The 18539-nt window shown below is 45.3% G+C and overlaps 1 protein-coding gene across 1 annotated transcript in view; it reads right to left on the bottom strand.

Moving 5' to 3' along the window:
• The window catches only part of LOC135208610 (structural maintenance of chromosomes protein 5-like), a 357310-nt gene that overhangs the window by 253800 nt on the left and 84971 nt on the right, over positions 1-18539 (bottom strand). The window contains exon 3 of the mRNA XM_064240976.1: positions 12964-13031. Coding sequence (XP_064097046.1) covers positions 12964-13031 — 68 coding nt within the window. The remainder of the gene's footprint in view (positions 1-12963; positions 13032-18539) is intronic.

Raw genomic sequence — 18539 nt, 5'->3', positions numbered from 1 at the left:
TATAATAAAATTATTCTCGAGCCTAAGGAAGCTCTCAATAATGCATATTTAAGCCAAACAACCTTTGTTAAATACCAAAGCTGAGTAGGTATTGTCGTAACAAACCTTTTAAGCGAAGTCCTTACTAGGAAATTCTTGTAAGGATATAGATAATTCCGTAACGAACCACAAAGGCAACTATGATATGCGTATATGACTTGTCATTCAGTAGTCGTATACACCAAATCTTCTACTACATTCTTTCCTCTCCGATGCAGAGAGAGAATGGAAATCTTACTCTCTTCGTTCTTTTCGTCAATAAAACCGAATTAGTATTAGTCGAAAGAGATCGCAAATGAAAACCGAGGATCGAAGAGAATCTCTCAAGCTTTTATTCTCTTGGAGATAAGGCCGTATTCTACGCCTCTATTATCTGGAAGAGCCTCTCATCAATGAATGAGAGCTCGTACGAATCTTGTTCAATTTCCAAACGATTGCCGCTCTTTCTGTAAATAGTTGGTTGCATTATTTTTTAGAAGGAGGATGATTTTAATATCCTCTTACTAATAATGAACTAATTCTCTCAATAAAAAATGTCGCTAAGGTCTTATAAACTGAGAGACCTGCCCCCTTATTGGATTCCAATTCCCATCTATCTTCCATTTCCTGTCCATCAAGTTGGGAGAAGAATGAGCAACCGGAGGAGAGCGCCTCCTTTCGTAAGGTGAAGGGCTTTTAGCAGTACCGACTCTAACCTGACAAGGGCTACGGCCGCCTGTGCGACATCTTGAGTCCCCGCCAGGAGAAGGCCGATCTTGCTCTTGCCTTTACTTGCATTAAGACTATCCTGACAAGGGCGACGGCCACCTGTGCGGCAACTCCCGTCCCTATCAGGAGAAGGCCTCGAATGTCTTTCACCTTTCGCAGAATCAGGCATATCCTGACAAGGGCTACGGCCGCCTGTGCGACATCTAGAGACCCTGTCAGGTGAAAACTGATCCTGCGAAAATTCCCAAAAAGGAGCCTCTCGGTCCGCCTCTAACTCCATTTCCGATGAAGATCCTGGTTCATAGCGCCTGGAGCCTGGCTCCTGGCGCTTCAGGCACTTTGCGCCTAGTTTCAGGCGTTTTGCGCCTCGTTTCAGGCGCTCCAGGCGCTTTGTGCCTCGTTTCAGGTGCTTTAGGTGCTTTGCGCCTCGTTTCAGCCGCTTCAGGCACTTTGCGCCTCGTTTCAGCCGCTTCAGGTGCTTTGCGCCTCGTTTCAGGCGCTTTGCTCTTGCCTTGTCGGCTCGTCCGAGCTGTCAAAGACTTCTATCGGACGGGATTTCTTAACGGGAAGGAAGTGATCCTTTCTCCTGGGAGGATCCTTCTTCAAAACTCCCATTAACGAAGATATCTGTTGTTGCATTTCTCTTAGGATCTTTGTAGTGGCGTCTTCTTTCTCCGTATCCGATCTCGGGGAAGGAGGATTTGATGAATAAATCTCTTTCTTCTTCTTCTCAGGTGGATAGTCCTCCGGAAAACTTTCCGAGCTAGAATCCCAAGCTGAAGATTTTCTTTTAGAAGGTCTCGATAGCTTGTCAGAACTCCACTCTTTTTTTCCTTTCGATGAAGAATCGGATGACGAAAAACACTGTTTTAGGATGCCTTTCCAACGACTATCCTTGGCAATCTGGGACGCTACTACAGAACCTGCCGAGGGGACGCCCGACTGGTGGGGATTCTCTGAAACCTCCATGCGGCTTTCGACATTCCTTCTCCTCTGGGCTTGTGAGCTTGGAAGAGGTCTAGGCCTGAGAGCGAGATAGAGCCGATCGGACGCACCCTCCACTATTTTAGGATGCCTTTCCTATGGCGAACTTGGCAGTCTGGGACGTTCTACAGAATCTGCCTAGGGGACGCCTGACCGGTGGGGATTCTCTGAAACGGTGGGGATTCTCAAAAACCTCCGTGCGGCTTTCGACATTCCTTCTCTGGGCTTGTGAGTTTGGAAGAGGTCTAGACCTGGGAGCGAGACAGAGCCGATCAGACGCACCCTCCACTGCAATGGGGAACACTGTAATCACTTCTTACCTTTTAATAGCTCGCATTTTGAGCTACATCCCTTGTCTTCAAATTGCAATTATGAATTTGAAGTTTCTGTGAAATAGGAAGGTGATGAGGATGCAACACTACTAGTACTGTTAATACTCTAACTGCTCGTTAGTACGAGTAGCCAATAAAACTTCTAAAGGAAGCGTATCTAGTTATATTCTTTTCTGACTCCCTAAAGTAGAAAGTCAGTATATTTCCTCAATCAATTCTAACACTTATTACACGTATTAATGAATAAATATTAATATTTCCCTTTCTTGCAAACTATGCGAGTGTCTACCGACAATTTCGGTGGTTACACGTTATATATTCTTCAAAATTTTCGAAGCCAAATTCATTAAAAAGTTAATAAAAGTTAATAAAAGCATATGCCGAGCCAAAGACCCAGTACTTCCCTGCAAAAGACAGCCCAGAAGATCGATGGCGATGAAACACGAAAATCAAGTCAGGAGGTACCGCAAACGTGTGTTTACAATACGGCGACAGAAAAAATCTGGTTCTAGAACGGTAATGGTTCCTATTCCTGCCACCCAGCGGCAGGACAGTAGATCACCAGACCTACCAGTAGCGTGTGCCGCGAAATTTGAATTTCTGTCGGGGATGATGGAGTCTATAGCTAAGTATATATCTGACAGGAAAGTTGAATGTATGAAACTTTCTCGACTATGACTTCAACTTAGAGGATGTAATCTTCTCACTATGACATCCCTCTCCTGCCGTATCCTGAGAGAATCTCTCTGGAGAGTCCCAAAAACTACACGAAGGCTGTTCCTCCCGTAAAGGGATAGCCTTTTTACAGGGGACTGGAGAGGGAGACAACATACAAGCCCTCCTTTTTGATGGACGGGACTCATCATGGAATCGCCACTGGCACCTGGGAGAGGACTCCCCGGAGCTGGAAGCACTAGACGACAGCGGTACTCCTTTAAATGGCGCTCTGTTGCGATCTGGGATTTGTCAACAGAATCGCCTGAGGGGGCGAATGCTCGCGGGCTGACCCCACTAACCTCCCTTGGGCCACCAGTATGCCTCCTCCCAGGTTCTGGGGAGTTTGACAGGAACCTTTGCCAAGGAGAATCAGTGGGCCGAACAGCCACCTCCTCCACAACACTTACACTTGCACTCACTTCACCACTTACCTTGTCCATTAGAGTTTTTACGGACGCTCCTAATTTCTCCATTGCTTGGAGCATGATCAAAAATTTCTGATTGACTCTTGCCTCTAAATTGGTCACAGCATTGGGTAAGGGTGAGAGAGAGCCAAGAATAGGACTGGGAATGACAGGTGGAGGGGAAGGTTCAGAAAGAAACAAATTATCATTAGACAATTCCTGACTAATTAAGTTTTTTGCTTTAGCTCTAGAAGCCGCTTTTCTCTTTTTATCTCTATCTTAACTTGTTCGTGTAACTAGTCAAGATCTTCCAATTTCTTTGTTCCCAATTAATACACTCCCCACAAGTTTGATCTGGTGTACAAGTCTGTCCCCTACAACCTATGCAAATTGAATGTGGATCATTACCCACTTTAGCAATCCTAGTATTGCAGCCTTTACTACAATACCTGTACCAGCCGGCAGAAACAACTGATTTTCGGACGGTGTTGGTTCCTCACTCCCCCCGATAGTGGGTGGGAGGTATCACCTGACCAAAACAAACTAGCGCTTCCGCGAATTTCAAAAATTCTAGCTGCCGACGGTTTTTAGAAACTATAGCTAAGTAACTACTTGGTAAGTTGCATACATAAAAATAGTATTTTGTGTTGAAACCCTATTAATAATTACTCAGTTGTGTGAAAGGTAACCTAATGTTTTTATGAAAATCAGTTCCTGCATGCATGTTGCAATACTGATAATTAGTATGTCACAACAATTATTCAATCACTGTACAAAATTCTGTCAAATCAGAATCATCATTATTACAGAGATTTTTCCTTTAGGGTAAGATATCATCTGATGTCTCACCCCATTTTATTAAATAGTTTTTCTGCTTAATTTCCTTCTAGTTAGGGTCCTCATCTCTTGACTGTCCTCCAGAATCTGCAACCACTTAGAAATGAACCACTCAGTTAACAGAATTGATCGCCAGTTATTTAAGTTACACAACAGGTACACTGTACCATTAAATATATAAAAAACACCACAAATAGTACTAAAAAGGGATTTTAACGAAGGAAAAATCTATTTCTGGGGAAGACCTGCGTTGCCCGGTGAAAAGTTCCTGTAGCTCACTTTTCTAAGTACATATAAATAGATTCTAAATATACCAGAGAAAAAAGCTAGCATGGTATGCTGAGGTTACTACCCTCGCGCGAGCACCCAAAGGCTGTCAGGTATAAAGTACAAGGCGAGTGGAAGCCACTATTCACAGGTCTTCTGCCAATTAGAGGATTCCTTTCCAAAATCCCTCTTATGGAGAGAGCCGTCACAAAGGCCTCTCTTTCCCCCTTGCTCCCGCTACTTCTGCCCGACTCTGGCACCATCTGCATTCCTGGATTAGACACCCTGGCTTGGATTGGTTAACGGTGGGGAAGTTAATTAGAAAGGATGGGTTCACCGGGCGACACAGGTCTTCCCCCAGAAATAGATTTTTCCTTCGTCAAAATCCCTTTTCTGGGTTCAACCTGTGTTCGCCGGTGAAAAGGTATCAGAGAATTCCCATCCAAGCTTACTGTATACCAAACAAGTCTATAAAGGAGGAGTTAATGAAACCTAAGGTTCATTTAAAAATAAATTTACTTACATTTACTAATTACACTAAGGCTTAAATTATGACTTAGAACTAGTAACAACATGCCAATATAATACACTTAAGTATGGTATCCAGAGCAAAAAACAGGGTATGTACAGACAGGTCCATACAATAAACATGGCCCCAACATTATATATATACATGTTCCAGTGGCAGGATAACGACCAAACCCTCACGACCCAGTGGAGAGGTTCGGTGGGGAATACGAGCGAGGCAGGCAGGAGGGAGAGTATTAAGGAAAAAGGAGATAAAGGGTAAGGAGAGGATTGACAGGATTCATTATTCAGGGGAGACTATGCTCCCTGCAGCAATTGCTGGGAATTTAAGGGCTTCTAAGTTCTTGAGATAGTGGCGCTTAAAAACTGCTGGAGATTTCCAACCCGTTTACCTCTTCAGGTCTTCGAAATTCATATTGTGAAAATAATTAATAGAGGTAGCCACTGCTCGGATATCATGGACGTGTGGGACTAAATCCGGATTGCCCTGTTTAATAAAGTAGAGTATTTGTTGTTTAATACCTTTAAGAGAAATCGTACCACCTTTCTCTCTAATGAAAAGGGGGCCTGAAGATTTTTCGGACGTTCTGGCTAAGAAGGATTTAAGGGTAGTGACAGGGCACAATGAAGTGTCCTGTGTCAGAGGGATGATTTTCCATGGAGCCCATCTGTTTTGTGGGTCCTCATTTTTAGCCAAGAACCTCCGATCTGGGGATAGTAATATTTCCCCCGACGGGAGGAAATCTATATGCTCTGGATTCCTAGAGAGAGCCGAGAGTTCAGATATTCTGGCACCTGAGGCCATAGCCATTAGGAATAGAGTTTTTCTAAGCAGAGTTATATAGGAGCATGACTCATTATTAGTGTCTGAGGCTAATTTGAGTATGTCGTTCAAAAACCAAGAGACCATATGAGGGCAGTCTATTGGTCTCAAGCGGGCACATGCTCTTGGAATGGAGGAGAAGTATGCATCTGACAAGTTAATATTAAAGCCAACCTGAAAAATCTTCTTTAAGGCTGACTTGATTGTTGTAATGGTACTAGCAGCTAGGCCTTTCTCAAACAGAGTTCTAAAGAATGAAATTGCCAGATTCATGGTCATTTTATGAGCAGCTGAGTCTTTTAGAAACTTAGCCAACTTCTTGACTACTGAATCATACTGCCTGAGCGTTGATTCTCTTTTATCTGATTCTATAAATAAAATGTTAAGTGGATCGATACTAGCGTCCTTTTGGGCCGCAAACTTCATGAAGTCCATAAAGTTAGGGCATTCAGAATTCTTGAGGAAGCTGACACAGGAGTTTGTACAATCTGTGTCAGTTCCGGAAGAGGGATCCGTTTGGGTCGGAGCTTCAACTCTAGAAGAAGCGGAAACCAAATGCTCTTCGGCCAGTTGGGTGCCACTAATGCTATTTGTCCTGTGAAAGATCGTAGCTTGTGCAGGACCTTCATCAGAAGATTCACCTGTGGGAATAGATAAATCTGCCAAGTGTTCCAAATCTATGGACATCGCATGCTAGAGGGTCCAGGTTGGGTGCCACACAACACAGTAGTTTGTGGTTGGATTCTGTAGCGAATAGGTCTACTTGAAGGTCCGGGATTTGATTGCAAATCCACCGGAATGACTTCTTGTCCAGGGACCACTCCGACTCCAGCGGGTTGTCCTGGAAAGTGCGTCTGAAATAACATTCTTCACTCCTGCCAGGTGAGTTGCTCACAGGTGCCAATGATTTTTTGCACCGCCAATGAAAATATTGCAATTAGCACATGATTTAGATTGCTTGTCCTGGAGCCTCCTCTGTTTATGCAATGTACCACTACTAGGCTGTCCGAGACTATCCTTACATGACTGTTCCTTCCCGGAGTTAGTCGTTTTAAAGTCAGGAAAACTGCCATGGCTTCTAGAACATTGATGTGGAACTGGTGGAACATATCCGACCATGTTCCCTGTACTTTCTTGTATTGTGAATATCCTCCCCAGCCACTCAATGACGAGTCTGTGTGGATGATCAGAGATGGTGGGGGGAATTGCAGTGGTACTGACTTGGCCAGATTTCTGTGTTTCGTCCATGGACGAAGCCTTTATGTCAAAATGGGTGGAATCACTGAAACCTTGTCTCTGAGACTGATGTTGGCTCTCTCTCTCCAGACTCGATTGATATCCTTTAATCTGACTTTTAATAGGATGTCTGTTACTGACGCGAACTGTAGCGAACCTAGGATTCTATCTTGGGTACGCCGAGACGCCTTTTTGTTCTTGAGGAACTGATTGGTAGCCGCTGCTATCTCTTTGGCCTTTTTGGGGGAAGAGATAGCTTGTGTCTTATTAGGTCCCATTGGATTCCCAACCATTGGAAGCGGGAAGCCGAAACCAGCCGAGATTTCTCCTTGTTTATCTGGAAGCCCAGAAATTTTAAGAATTCTATCACTTTGGCTGTCGATTTGCGGCACTCTTCGACGCTGGCTGCCCAAAAGAGCCAGTCGTCTAGATAGGCTACTAACATAACCCCTTGAGTTCTCAGTTCTTGGACTATTGTCTCTCCTAGTTTGGTGAATATCCTGGGCACGATGTTGAGCCTGACCGGCATGACTGAATGAGTAAGCCTTGTTTCCTAGCCTGAAGCCTAGGTACGGAGAGAAGTTCCTTGCTATTGGAACATGATAGTAAGCGTCTGTGAGATCTATAGAGGTGGTGACGGCCCCACGGGGAAGTAAGGTCCGCACCTGCGAGAGTGGTCAACATGCGGAACTTGACGCAAAGAATGTATGAGTTGAGACGCGACAAGTCCAGAATCACTCTTCTTTTGTCCGAGTCCTTCTTTGGGACACTGAACAGACGTCCTTGGAATTTTAGCCCTTTCACTCTTTTTATGGCCTGCTTCTGTAGGAGATCTTTGGTATACTCCACCAGGTCCGCCGTTGGAATCTGATAAAATTTATCGGCCGAGGGGGTCCTTTCTTCCATTTCCACCCCAGAACTTTGGAGACTATACTGTGGGCCCATGGACTGAAGGTCCAATGGTCCTGGAAGAGATACAATCTCCCTCCTACCTGCGGGCTCTCATTGGTTGGTTGCTGGTCTATAACCTCTACCTCCTCAGAAACCTCTACCCCTTGGGCCGCCTCGTAGCCGGGAGCCACCTCTGGCCCTGCTACTACCCGCATGCCTGCTGTAGCTGCGAAATGAATCTCTAGCTTTGTAGGCGGGGTTAAAGGCTGGGAAGGTTATAATAGCTGTGGAGGTTGAAGGTTGTTGGGCCAGCGGAGTTTGCAGTAAGACAAACTGCTGCTGTGGCTGAGCCTTCGATGTCGAAGGCTTACCTACTTGAGGGACCGGAACCGCTTGAACGATTGTTTGCAAACGGGAGGCCTTGTAAGGATTGAATCTCCTTGGGCGTTTCTTGGGTCTGGCTTGATGTCCGGGGTTCTCAAACTTCCGCTTGAAGGGGAGTCCCCACCTAACCTGTAGGCTCTGGTTGGCTCTGGATGCTTCTCAAGAGACACTGTCAACCTCTTCTTGTGGGAAGAGGTTTTCTCCCCAGATTGACGATTCTATTAGCCTATTAGGCTCATGCCTTATGGAGGCCTCTGCCAGGACATATTTCCTGCAAGCCCGCCTTGCCATCCCAAAGTCGTACAAGTCTGACTGAAAAGTCTGTAGTAGACTTTTCATCATAACCTAGAACACTTGTTCGTCTCGATAGGTGGTAGTTAGTAACTCCGCCGTAGTGACGGAGTTGATAGATTGTGCCAGTCTCGTCTTTGCCTCGAATTCCGCCTTAATAAAATGGTCCGGAATTTTAGGCAGCTTCTCGGAGAACAAAGTAGAAGCACAATCCGGATTGAGTTTTCCTGAAGTAAACGTGGCCAGGGCTTCGTTCCAGAACTCCCTACTTGCTGGGAAGAGAAGAGAGGTAGCCTCTATCTCTTTTAGTACCAGTAGGGGTTTGTCCTCTGCTATTGCTTGCAAAGTTAGTTCCGCTACCTTGTCTGTACAGGGCGACGGAACCTGGACTGGGGTCTCAAACATGGTAAAGGTACCTTTGTGTGGCGTCAACCTGGTGTTGACGCAGTCCCAGTCGGTGAGGGTGTGTGCCAAATAGCTTGGGCTTGGTCCCTAGGGAAGATCACTGTCTCCTTTGGGACCTTGTCTACCCTAACTAGCGCGTTCCGTTAGTCTGACAAATCCGGGAAAGGGAAATTGGAGACCCGGCGGGAAGAGCTCAAAGTCCTCCAACGGACGGGTTCCGCACCCTTCAATTGTTGGCTTCCCATCCGAAAATGGGGCATGAAAAGCTAACCGCCACGGGTTGTTCTTATGGAATGGCGGTAGCTTTGACGCATCCGGCACTGACATAGAAAGCGCCGGGGATCCGGAGTGGAGAAATCCGGTCATCATATCTTCCAAGGGCTTGATCCTCTCGGCCACCAAAGATGTTATCACCTGGCCGGAGACGTCAGAGCCGGAGGCGATCGTAACGACTCAAACCTCTCATCTACTGCTTCCCTCTCATCTAATGTGGGGCCGGAGACGACTCAGTCGCCACTGACGGAGCTGGTTTTGATCCCTTTGGCAGGGATTTTGTTTTCATAGTTTTGATCTTGGGAATGACTGAAAGCGATCCTTCCCGAGTAGGGGTGGGCTTAGAGAAGCCCAGGAAACAAGAGGAAGAAGAAGGAGTAGGACTAAGGAAACTCCCTGCCTCACTTACCTCCCCACTTACCTCGTCCCCAATGGCCATGGGTTCAGTGTGGAAGCTGATGGCAGCCACTTCTCCTGCCATCAAGTCCTCCTGGTCCTCCGGAAGGGGCGCCGTCTCCGCCCGGATGGCATCTATTATAGGGGCTGCCACTTGCGCCGGAACAGACGTCGATGGGGGACCCCTTGAACAGAAGGGAGCCCAGGCTTGCATCCAGCACATATGGCTGTCCTGCCGACGCATTCCTACCGAAGCCGGAGACCCAACGCCTCAAATCGATCCTGGCGGTTTGGCGGACTTCATCGGCAGTCTGACAGAGAGAGGAATGAATTAACCTTCCACTCAGGGGATAATATTTGTAAAACTTTCCAGTTTATCAAAAATTTTTCTATCGAGGGTGTAGCAAAGATAATTACCTGCTCATCCAAGAGAAAGAGACACCATCTCGTAACAGACGGTGCACGCCTCCGGGTGCCAGACCATGTAGCCACTGAATGGGACCGCGCAGTTAGCATGAGAGCGGCACACCTCACGACCGTTTAGGTTTTTCCGCCAAGGGGCAGGCGGAGCACCCTGGCGGACTGGCAACGTTAACCTTTCCTGTGTAAGAAATTGAAATATCAAATGAGTATCAGCCTCAGGGGAGAGCCGGAGCTAACTCCGGCGGGGGCATGCAACTTAAACTAGATAGTTGTTCAAGTTTTACTCACTAACAATTTCAATTCACTGAATAAATTAAAAGAATATCTTTAGATATAACTGCCTGCTCCCGATCCCGCTCCTGGGGTTCGATGTATGTCTAGTACTTGGGTTCTGATATCCGCCGGACCCGAGAAGAGGGAGGACCTCACCTCTATTAAGGTTGGCCGGATCAGAAGGCTACATATCAACGTAGACGCATACCTGACTCATCTACTGTTCCCACCGGAGTGGGGGGGGGGGGGGGGAACCCCCCATGAATGGGAACTGAGCTATGGCAAGTTTAATGCAAGACTCCAGTAGCGGATGTGAGGGTGAGTCACTCTCCGTCGGTACCCGTAAAGGTCCGGAGATGTTCACCGTATAGTCCCCAAAGCTTAGCCTACTCAACATCTCATTTCTTCTTGTCTTAAGCCCTACCTGCGGAACGGACCTAAGCGGCGGATCAGGGAAAGGTAATTCCCATATCTGAACCTGCCTACCTCTATCGAGGGGGGGAGCGAAACTCCTATCCCGAATCAGCGGCTAGGGGCCGACAACCGGAGAGAGAGACCATTGAGCAACGGAGCTGTATATGTACAATCCGAAGCGATGTCCGTCGGCCGGTGTGGTACTAGACCGCCGGAGGAGCCATTCACTCGGAGACATAAGAGCTTATATATGTATACCCATAACATGCCTCACCCACCTTCTTCCTTCCCACTTAAGTGAAAACTCGAACGGCCATTCCTCGATAAGAGTACTAGTGCCGTGAGTTACGAGGGTTTGGACGTGCCGAGCCAGGAAGTGGGGGGAAGGGGGGGGGGGGGGGGGATTAGGTGGTATGTGGAGTGGTCGGCTGTGATCGCCTGGCCACCAACCCGGTCAGAGATGGACACCTATTAGCGGTTGTGTAGCCTACTACTGCAGTGGTAGTCCAACTGAGCCTGTGGCCCGTCGTGGTTGGTACAGCAACCGATTGGTGTGGCTCTCGACCGGGAGGACATACCCTACTACTAAAGGTTATACTGAAGGAGGCTAGGCCAAGACGAAAACAAACCAGACCATTTACCATACAGCGACACAAGCAATGTGTAATAAAATAATATGTATAATTAATAATGAGGCATCATGGAAGAGTTGTAAAGGAATTTATGGTTAGGGAGAATAATACCCTATATGGAACTAGCATAACCTTCCGAGATCACTACGGAACCGGACAGTTAGGCCCAATCTCCTCTAAGACACCATGAAGTGGACAGTAGCCCTCAACCAAACCTACTAAATTTGAATTTTTCTATTCAGATTGGCTGGGAGGATAGGTCCAACAATGTGAATAGAGAGAGGGAGGCTCTCTATCCTTGATATCCTCCCCTCTAGCACTGGAGTGCTAGCAGGGGGAGAGGCATAAAGGGTACAGGGTTAGGGACACTTAGCCTACCTTCCAAGTTTGACCTAGGCTTGTTCGGTTAAGCTAAAGGGGGGCAACTCTTCCAACCTCTTCAGTGATATTAATTCTATTGTCATATTTCACATCTATTTGGTTCGTATTAAACAATAAAATCATGCAAAAGTCACATCGGGAGAGGGAGAAAGAAGCTCTCGCTCTCCTGTCCCGTAATAATACAATTGGCTACTAATAGCCTACCAAATTACATGTAACCTCTTAATCTTACATCAAGATAGGCACTAACACGCTCTTGAGAAGCTGGGGAGAGAGGGACTAATTATCAATTAATCATTCTTTGTCTAAACCCTAGTCTTAGACCCCAGAGTACGTCATGAGTGCGTTAGGCCTCTCTACGAACCAAATTTACTCATAATATTTAGCATGTAACACGAGATATGTTTGATAATTGTTGACTAAAATCTTTGGTTTATATTAATTTAAAAGGAAATTCATGTGTACCAGAATTCCACGCTTTCTGATTATGATGCTCCCGAAATGGCGGACACACCAACGGCCCCCCAATACCTTTCTAAGGGGCCGAAGGCCAATTTGGGAAGCCCCGCAACAATATAAGTTACGAAAACACAAATTGGAATACTCAACTTTGAAGAAGGAGGAAGATCAGAAGACGCCATCGCTAAATAAAGCACAAAACACGAGAGCAAAGAAAATAGCGTGGATCTGGGACCTCGTCTAAGTACAGGAATGTAGATGGCGCTCGAGTCGGGCGAAGTAGCGGGAGCAAGGGGGAAAGAGTGGCCTTTGTGACGGCTCTCTCCATGAGAGGGATTTTGGAAAGGAATCCTCTAATTGGCAGAAGACCTGTGAATAGTGGCTTCCACTCGCCTTGTACTTTATACCGGACACCCTTTGGGTGCTAGCGCGAGGGTAGTAACTTCAGCATACCATGCTAGCTTTTTTTCTCTGGTATATTTAGAATCTATTTATACTTAGAAAAGTGAGATACAGGAACTTTTCACCGGCGAACACAGGTCGAACCCAGAAAATAATTCTTAATACTCCACAATCAATGGTAATTATACAAAGTAAATTAACATAAGAATTGGGTGGAATGTGAGAAATGGAAGTAAGCATATTGATATTTCCTCTAAGAACAAAAGCCATAAAGTGACTTTGGCCTGGCAAGTGATATGAGGGATGCCCAGTGTAAAATGACCACTTCACTTAGTACAAAATCAGCACTGCATCATATTTGTCTACTGACAATTTTTTGTTGTATGAACACACGTACACTACTAAAGCTAATAACAATGTCCATGAACTGACCATTGAAAGGTCCTATACAAGTAACAACTTACTTATTTTCAGCAAAAAGTTCCACTTCCACTGTAGCAAAATCTTTTCCTTTCTTCACATAGCTCTCAAGCTGAAATGAAAAGCTTCCTTTAGTTCAATAAAAAATACACAGTAGTTTTGTTCATGTCCAGGCATCAAAATTTACTACGTATTTCAATATAGTTTAAAGTGGATAAATATTCTAATTATACTAAACTGCTTATCCTCAGAAAATCATTTGAAATACAGTACGCTCCCCAATTATGCGAGAATTTGGTTGATCCAGGGCCTCGCAGAATTGGGAATTTGCAGATTTCGAAACACATACGTACCTTATGGGAATAACTTCATTAGGCCAAGGCAAACGACAACTTACTCAGTCAAACTTTTTTATACTACCCATTTTCAATACTTTCTATGTAGTACTATGCTGTGATTTTTTCTAATATGAAATTGTTCTTATGGATAAATAAAACATTAAAAAGGTTTTAATAACTTTAAAAAGTTTTAAATTACACACAGGATGGTGAAAACTCCACACGTAAACAATGCCACCATTGGGTGCAAGTGTACTGTACGATACAGTCATTTCCTTTAAAAAACCACTTGGATGGAATTTTCTCTACCTATCCACTGCCAAAAAACCTTCAAACTTCTCTATCTCATCCTCTGTGAAGAGTTCTTCTGCTGAAGGAAGGCTTGTGAATCATTTAAAGTTTCGGGGACAGACGGATCATGCATGTCTTCACTCCCATTAGGCCTAACAAACTTGGTTAAGAGCCCCTGTCTCAGTTTCTTTGTCCGGGATGTTCACTATGTAATCATTTTCATATAAATTGATTCTACAATGAAAAAGAACTGATGAAAATTCAAAACTTGATATGAAATTACAATTTCTTAAAAAGAATTGATAAAAAATCAAAATTCAACATGAAATGACAGTTTCTTGAAAAGTTTAGATCGAATGATATTCTCTCTCTCTCTCTCTCTCTCTCTCTCTCTCTCTCTCTCTCTCTCTCTCTCTCTCTCTCTCTCTCTCTCTCTCTCTCTCTCTCTCTCTCTCTCTCTCTCACAAACACTGCTTCTCTATTAATCACTTTTACTAGTCATTTTCATCAAAACCTATATCAATAGAAAAAAATAAATTATCAAGTGCCAAAAGTTAGTCAAAACAAGTTAACCTAGAAAAATAATTCTTACTTAATGTTCAGCAATGATGGATGTCGACTGCTGCCAAAATGGAAGTTGCTCCTTCCTTCGTCTTTAACTTAAGGGCAAGCTTTTTAGTTTTGAGAAAATAGGTCTTCCTCTTCGACTTCTAGGCAAACGCATACATGATACGGATGATCAGAATATACTTCGCAGATCTGAATAATACGTATGGCGATGACGATGATACCGATCACCGATACACACTGCGCTATGACGTCACAAATGCGTGAGGCGGAGCCTTCTGTCTTAGCTAATGGCTGAGCAGAAGCCTTCAGAATACGCTTCGCAGATCTGAATAATACCTATAGAGATGATGATGATACTGATCATTCAGAATACACTTCACAGATCTGAATAATACATATGACGATGGTGATGATACCGATCATTCACACACACAGCGCCATGACGCCACAAATGTGTGAGACAGAGCCTTCCGTCTTAGCTAATGGCTGAGCAGGAAATCTTTCTCTCGCATTCCCCCTTGGAGAAATATTGTTATAATACAATAAAGTTTCATACATACTTACCTGGCAGATATATACTTAGCTAAGACTCAGTCGTCCCCGACAGAAATTCAAATTTCGCGCCACTCGCTACAGGTAGGTCAGGTGATCTACCAGCCTGCCCTGGGCGGCAGGACTAGGAACCATTCCCATTTTCTATCATATTTTCTCTCTTCCACCTGTCTCCTGCGGGGAGGCTGGGTGGGCCATTAATCGTATATATCTGCCAGGTAAGTATGTATGAAACTTTATTGTATTATAACAATATCATTTTCATACAATGAACTTACCTGTCAGATATATACTTAGCTGATTGGCACCCTTTGGTGGAGGGTAAGAGACAGCTAAAATGGAATAGACAGGTAAACAACATATGTTGTAGGTATAAAAGAAAAACCTTGGTTCCTACCTGATAGGTGGTAGACTTCGTGGCTGTTGCCCGGTAGTCTGCATCACCTCAAGACTTTAGCGAGATATGTGATCTATGGCTAAGAGTTCTTGTGGGTCTGTCGATGAGTATATGAACCGCTTACTCGGCAGAGCCTAAAAGGACTTTGTCAATGGGTACTGGACCACTTCTATGACAACACACCTTATGAAGGAGCACACAACCAATCCCGACCACCTGATCCTAACCACCATGTTAGTATAAAGAATTGTTCTGAGTTATCCCCGACTCATTACACAACCCATAACTCGAAACTAATACGCATTCATACAAAAATTCAAAAAAAAAAAAATTTTAATACTCCTCCATAAGATATCAAGAGTTCCTTACTGAACAGTGACTGGCCGCCAGTGCAGCACCGAGCCCTCTTTGTCAGCAGAAATCTAGAACATATCTAGTAGAAGGTATGTACAAAGTTAAGGATTGGTGTTTGCTCCCATACCCAGTATCGTATCCGCCGATACGAAAGGCCCCAGAGAAAAACATTTCTCGTAGGTCACGCGAACGTCTTTAAGATAGTGAGATGCAAATACCGAATTGCACCTCCAATATGTTGTATCAAGGATTTTCTTTAGCGACATATTCTTCTGAAAAGAGAGAGACGTCGCCACTGCTCTAACTTCATGAGCTTTAAACTTCATGAGCTTTTACTCTTTAAAAGTGGAAAAGAGTCGTCAGGACAGAACTTGTGAGCATCTGCAATGACGCTCCTTATGAAGAAAGCTAATGCATTATTTGACATGATTCTTGTGGGGTCCTTAATCGAACACCAAAGACCTTGCCTAGAGCCTCCCATTTGTTTCTTCCTTTGTAAGTAGAACTTCAAGGCTCTTACAGGGCAAAGAGACCTTTCTGTTTCTCTACCCACGAGACTCGATAAGCCTTTAATCTCGAATCTCTTGGGCCAGGGATTCGAGGGGTTTTCGTTTTTCGCTAGAAAAAGTGTTCTAAACGAGCAGAAGGCCGAGTCTCTGTTGAAGCCTACTTCATCTTCAAGGGCGTGAAGTTCACCAATTCTTTTGGCTGTCGCCAAAGATAGGAGAAACAAGCATTTCCTCGTTAAATCCCTAAACGAAGCTAAATGAGGAGGCTCGAATCTGTCAGACGAAAGGAACTTGAGAACTACATCCAGGTTCCAGCTGGGAGGAGTTAGTTCCTTAGATTTTGTTGTTTCAAACGATCTAATCAGGTCGTGCAGATCTTTATTATCAGCAAGCTCTAGGTCTCTGTTTCTGAAGACTGCCGAAAGCATGCTCCTGTATCCTTTTATAGTCGATACAGATAAGTGAGAGTCCTCTCTCAGGAACAAAAGGAAATCAGCGATTTCGGTTATAGAGGTACTGGAGGAGGACAACTTTTTAGACTTACACCACCTTCTAAAAACCTCCCACTTAGACTGATAGACTCGTCTAGTGGAAGCTCTGCGGGCTCTAGCGATAGCGCTTGCAGCTTCGCGAGAAAACCCCCTCGCTCTGACAAGTCTTTCGATAGTCGAAAGGCAGTCAGAGCGAGAGCGGGAGGTTTTGATGAAACCTCTCGAAGTGTGGCTGTCTGAGAAGATCCATCCTTCTTGGAAGGGATCTGGGGAAGTCTACTGTCCACTCCAGCACCTCTGCAAACCAATCCTGAGCTGGCCAAAACGGGGCTATCAGGGTCATTCTTGTTCCGTTGGACGCTACAAACTTTCTCAACACTTGTCCCAGGATTTTGAAAGGGGGAAAAGCGTACACGTCTACATGAGACCAGTCTAGCAGGAAGGCGTCGACCACGAGATCTCTTGGGTCTTCCACCACTGAGCAAAAGACTTCCAGCCTTTTGGAAAGGAATGTGGCGAACAGATCTACATGAGGAGTGCCCCAAAGATCCCAAAGACTCTGACACACCTCTGAATGAAGGGTCCACTCTGTGTGAAGGACCTGGCTTCTCCTGCTCAGTCTGTCCGCCCTGACGTTTCTCGTACCCTGAACAAATCTTGTCAGGAGGGAGATATTCCTCTGGGAGGTCCAAAGTAGCAGATCTCTTGCTATTTCGTATAGGAACAAGGAGTGTGCCTCCTCCTTGTTTCCGAATGTAGGAAAGGGCGGTAGTGTTGTCCACATTCACTTGGACCACACTGTTTGCCACAAAAGGTTCGAAGAACTTTAGAGCCAAGTGTACTGCCAGAAGTTCTTTGCAATTTATGTGCCAGGACACCTGTGCTGCCTTCCAGGTGCCTGACACTTCTCTCGGTCCTAGTGTTGCTCCCCAACCCTTCTCCGATGCGTCTGAATATAACACTCGGCTTGGGTTCGGAACTTCCAGAGAAATTCCCTTGTTCTCTTTTAGAGGGGACAACCACCATTGTAGGTGTGGTTTCATTTCCATTGGAAGGAGAAAACTGTCGGAGAGAAGTCCCGTCTTCCAATTCCATGATCTCCTTAGGAAAAACTGAAGAGGACGAAGATGAAGTCTTCCTAGAGGAAAGAACTGTTTCGAGCGAGGAAAGGGTCCCTAGAAGGCTTAACCATTCCCTCGCCGAAGTTCGTTCTTTCCCTAAGAAGAGAGAGACTTTCTCCAAGCCTCTCACGATTCTCTCTTGCGAAGGAAATACTCGAAAACCCCGAGAATCCATCTGAATTCCCAGATAGACTAAGTTCTGTCTGGGGATCAGCTGTGACTTCTCGAGGTTCACGAGTAGTCCCAACGACTTTATCAGGTCTAGGGTCAAAGAAAGGTCCTCCAAACACTGTCTCTCTGTTCTGGCCCTGATGAGCCAATCGTCCAGATATAGAGAGATGTTGACGCCTTTGAGGTGAAGAAACCTCGCCACATTCTTCACCAGGTTGTGAAGACCTGAGGAGCTGTGGACAGGCCGAAACACAAGGCCCTGAACTGAAAGATCCTTCCCCCCGTCATGAAACGGAGGTACTTCTTCGAAGAAGGGTGAATCGGGACATGAAAATAAGCGTCCTGGAGATCCAGCGACACCATCCAATCTCCTTGTCGTAAAGCCGCAAGGACTGAGGCTGAAGTCTCCATAGAGAACTTCTCCTTTAGAACAAACTTGTTCAGAGCGCTGAGTCTAGTACCGTCTCCAGCCCCCGAGGCTTTCGCAACCAGAAAAAGACGATTGTAAAACCCCGGAGAGTTTTGCTCCAGTACTAATTCTATAGCTCGTTTGTCCCACATTTGATCCACCATCAGACGAAGAGTATCCCTCAGTACAGGGTCCCTGTATCTGGCTGACAGTTCCCGCGGAATAGTCGTTAGGGGAGGACTGTCCTGGAAGGGGATAAGATATCCCTTCCTGATTATAGACATCGAAGAGGCGTCCGAGTTTATGAATGTCCAGGCGTCTGCAAATTCGAGAAGCCTGGCACCCACTGGTGTTTGGAGGTTGGCTGTCTCACTTCACTTTCTTAAAGGGACGGGAAGAAGTTCTACCTCTCCTCTC

Source organism: Macrobrachium nipponense, chromosome 35, assembly GCF_015104395.2.
Source record: "Macrobrachium nipponense isolate FS-2020 chromosome 35, ASM1510439v2, whole genome shotgun sequence".
Taxonomy (NCBI): domain Eukaryota; kingdom Metazoa; phylum Arthropoda; class Malacostraca; order Decapoda; family Palaemonidae; genus Macrobrachium; species Macrobrachium nipponense.
The sequence above is the reverse complement of the archived record's forward strand: the minus strand, read 5'-3'. Positions and strand labels throughout refer to the sequence as shown.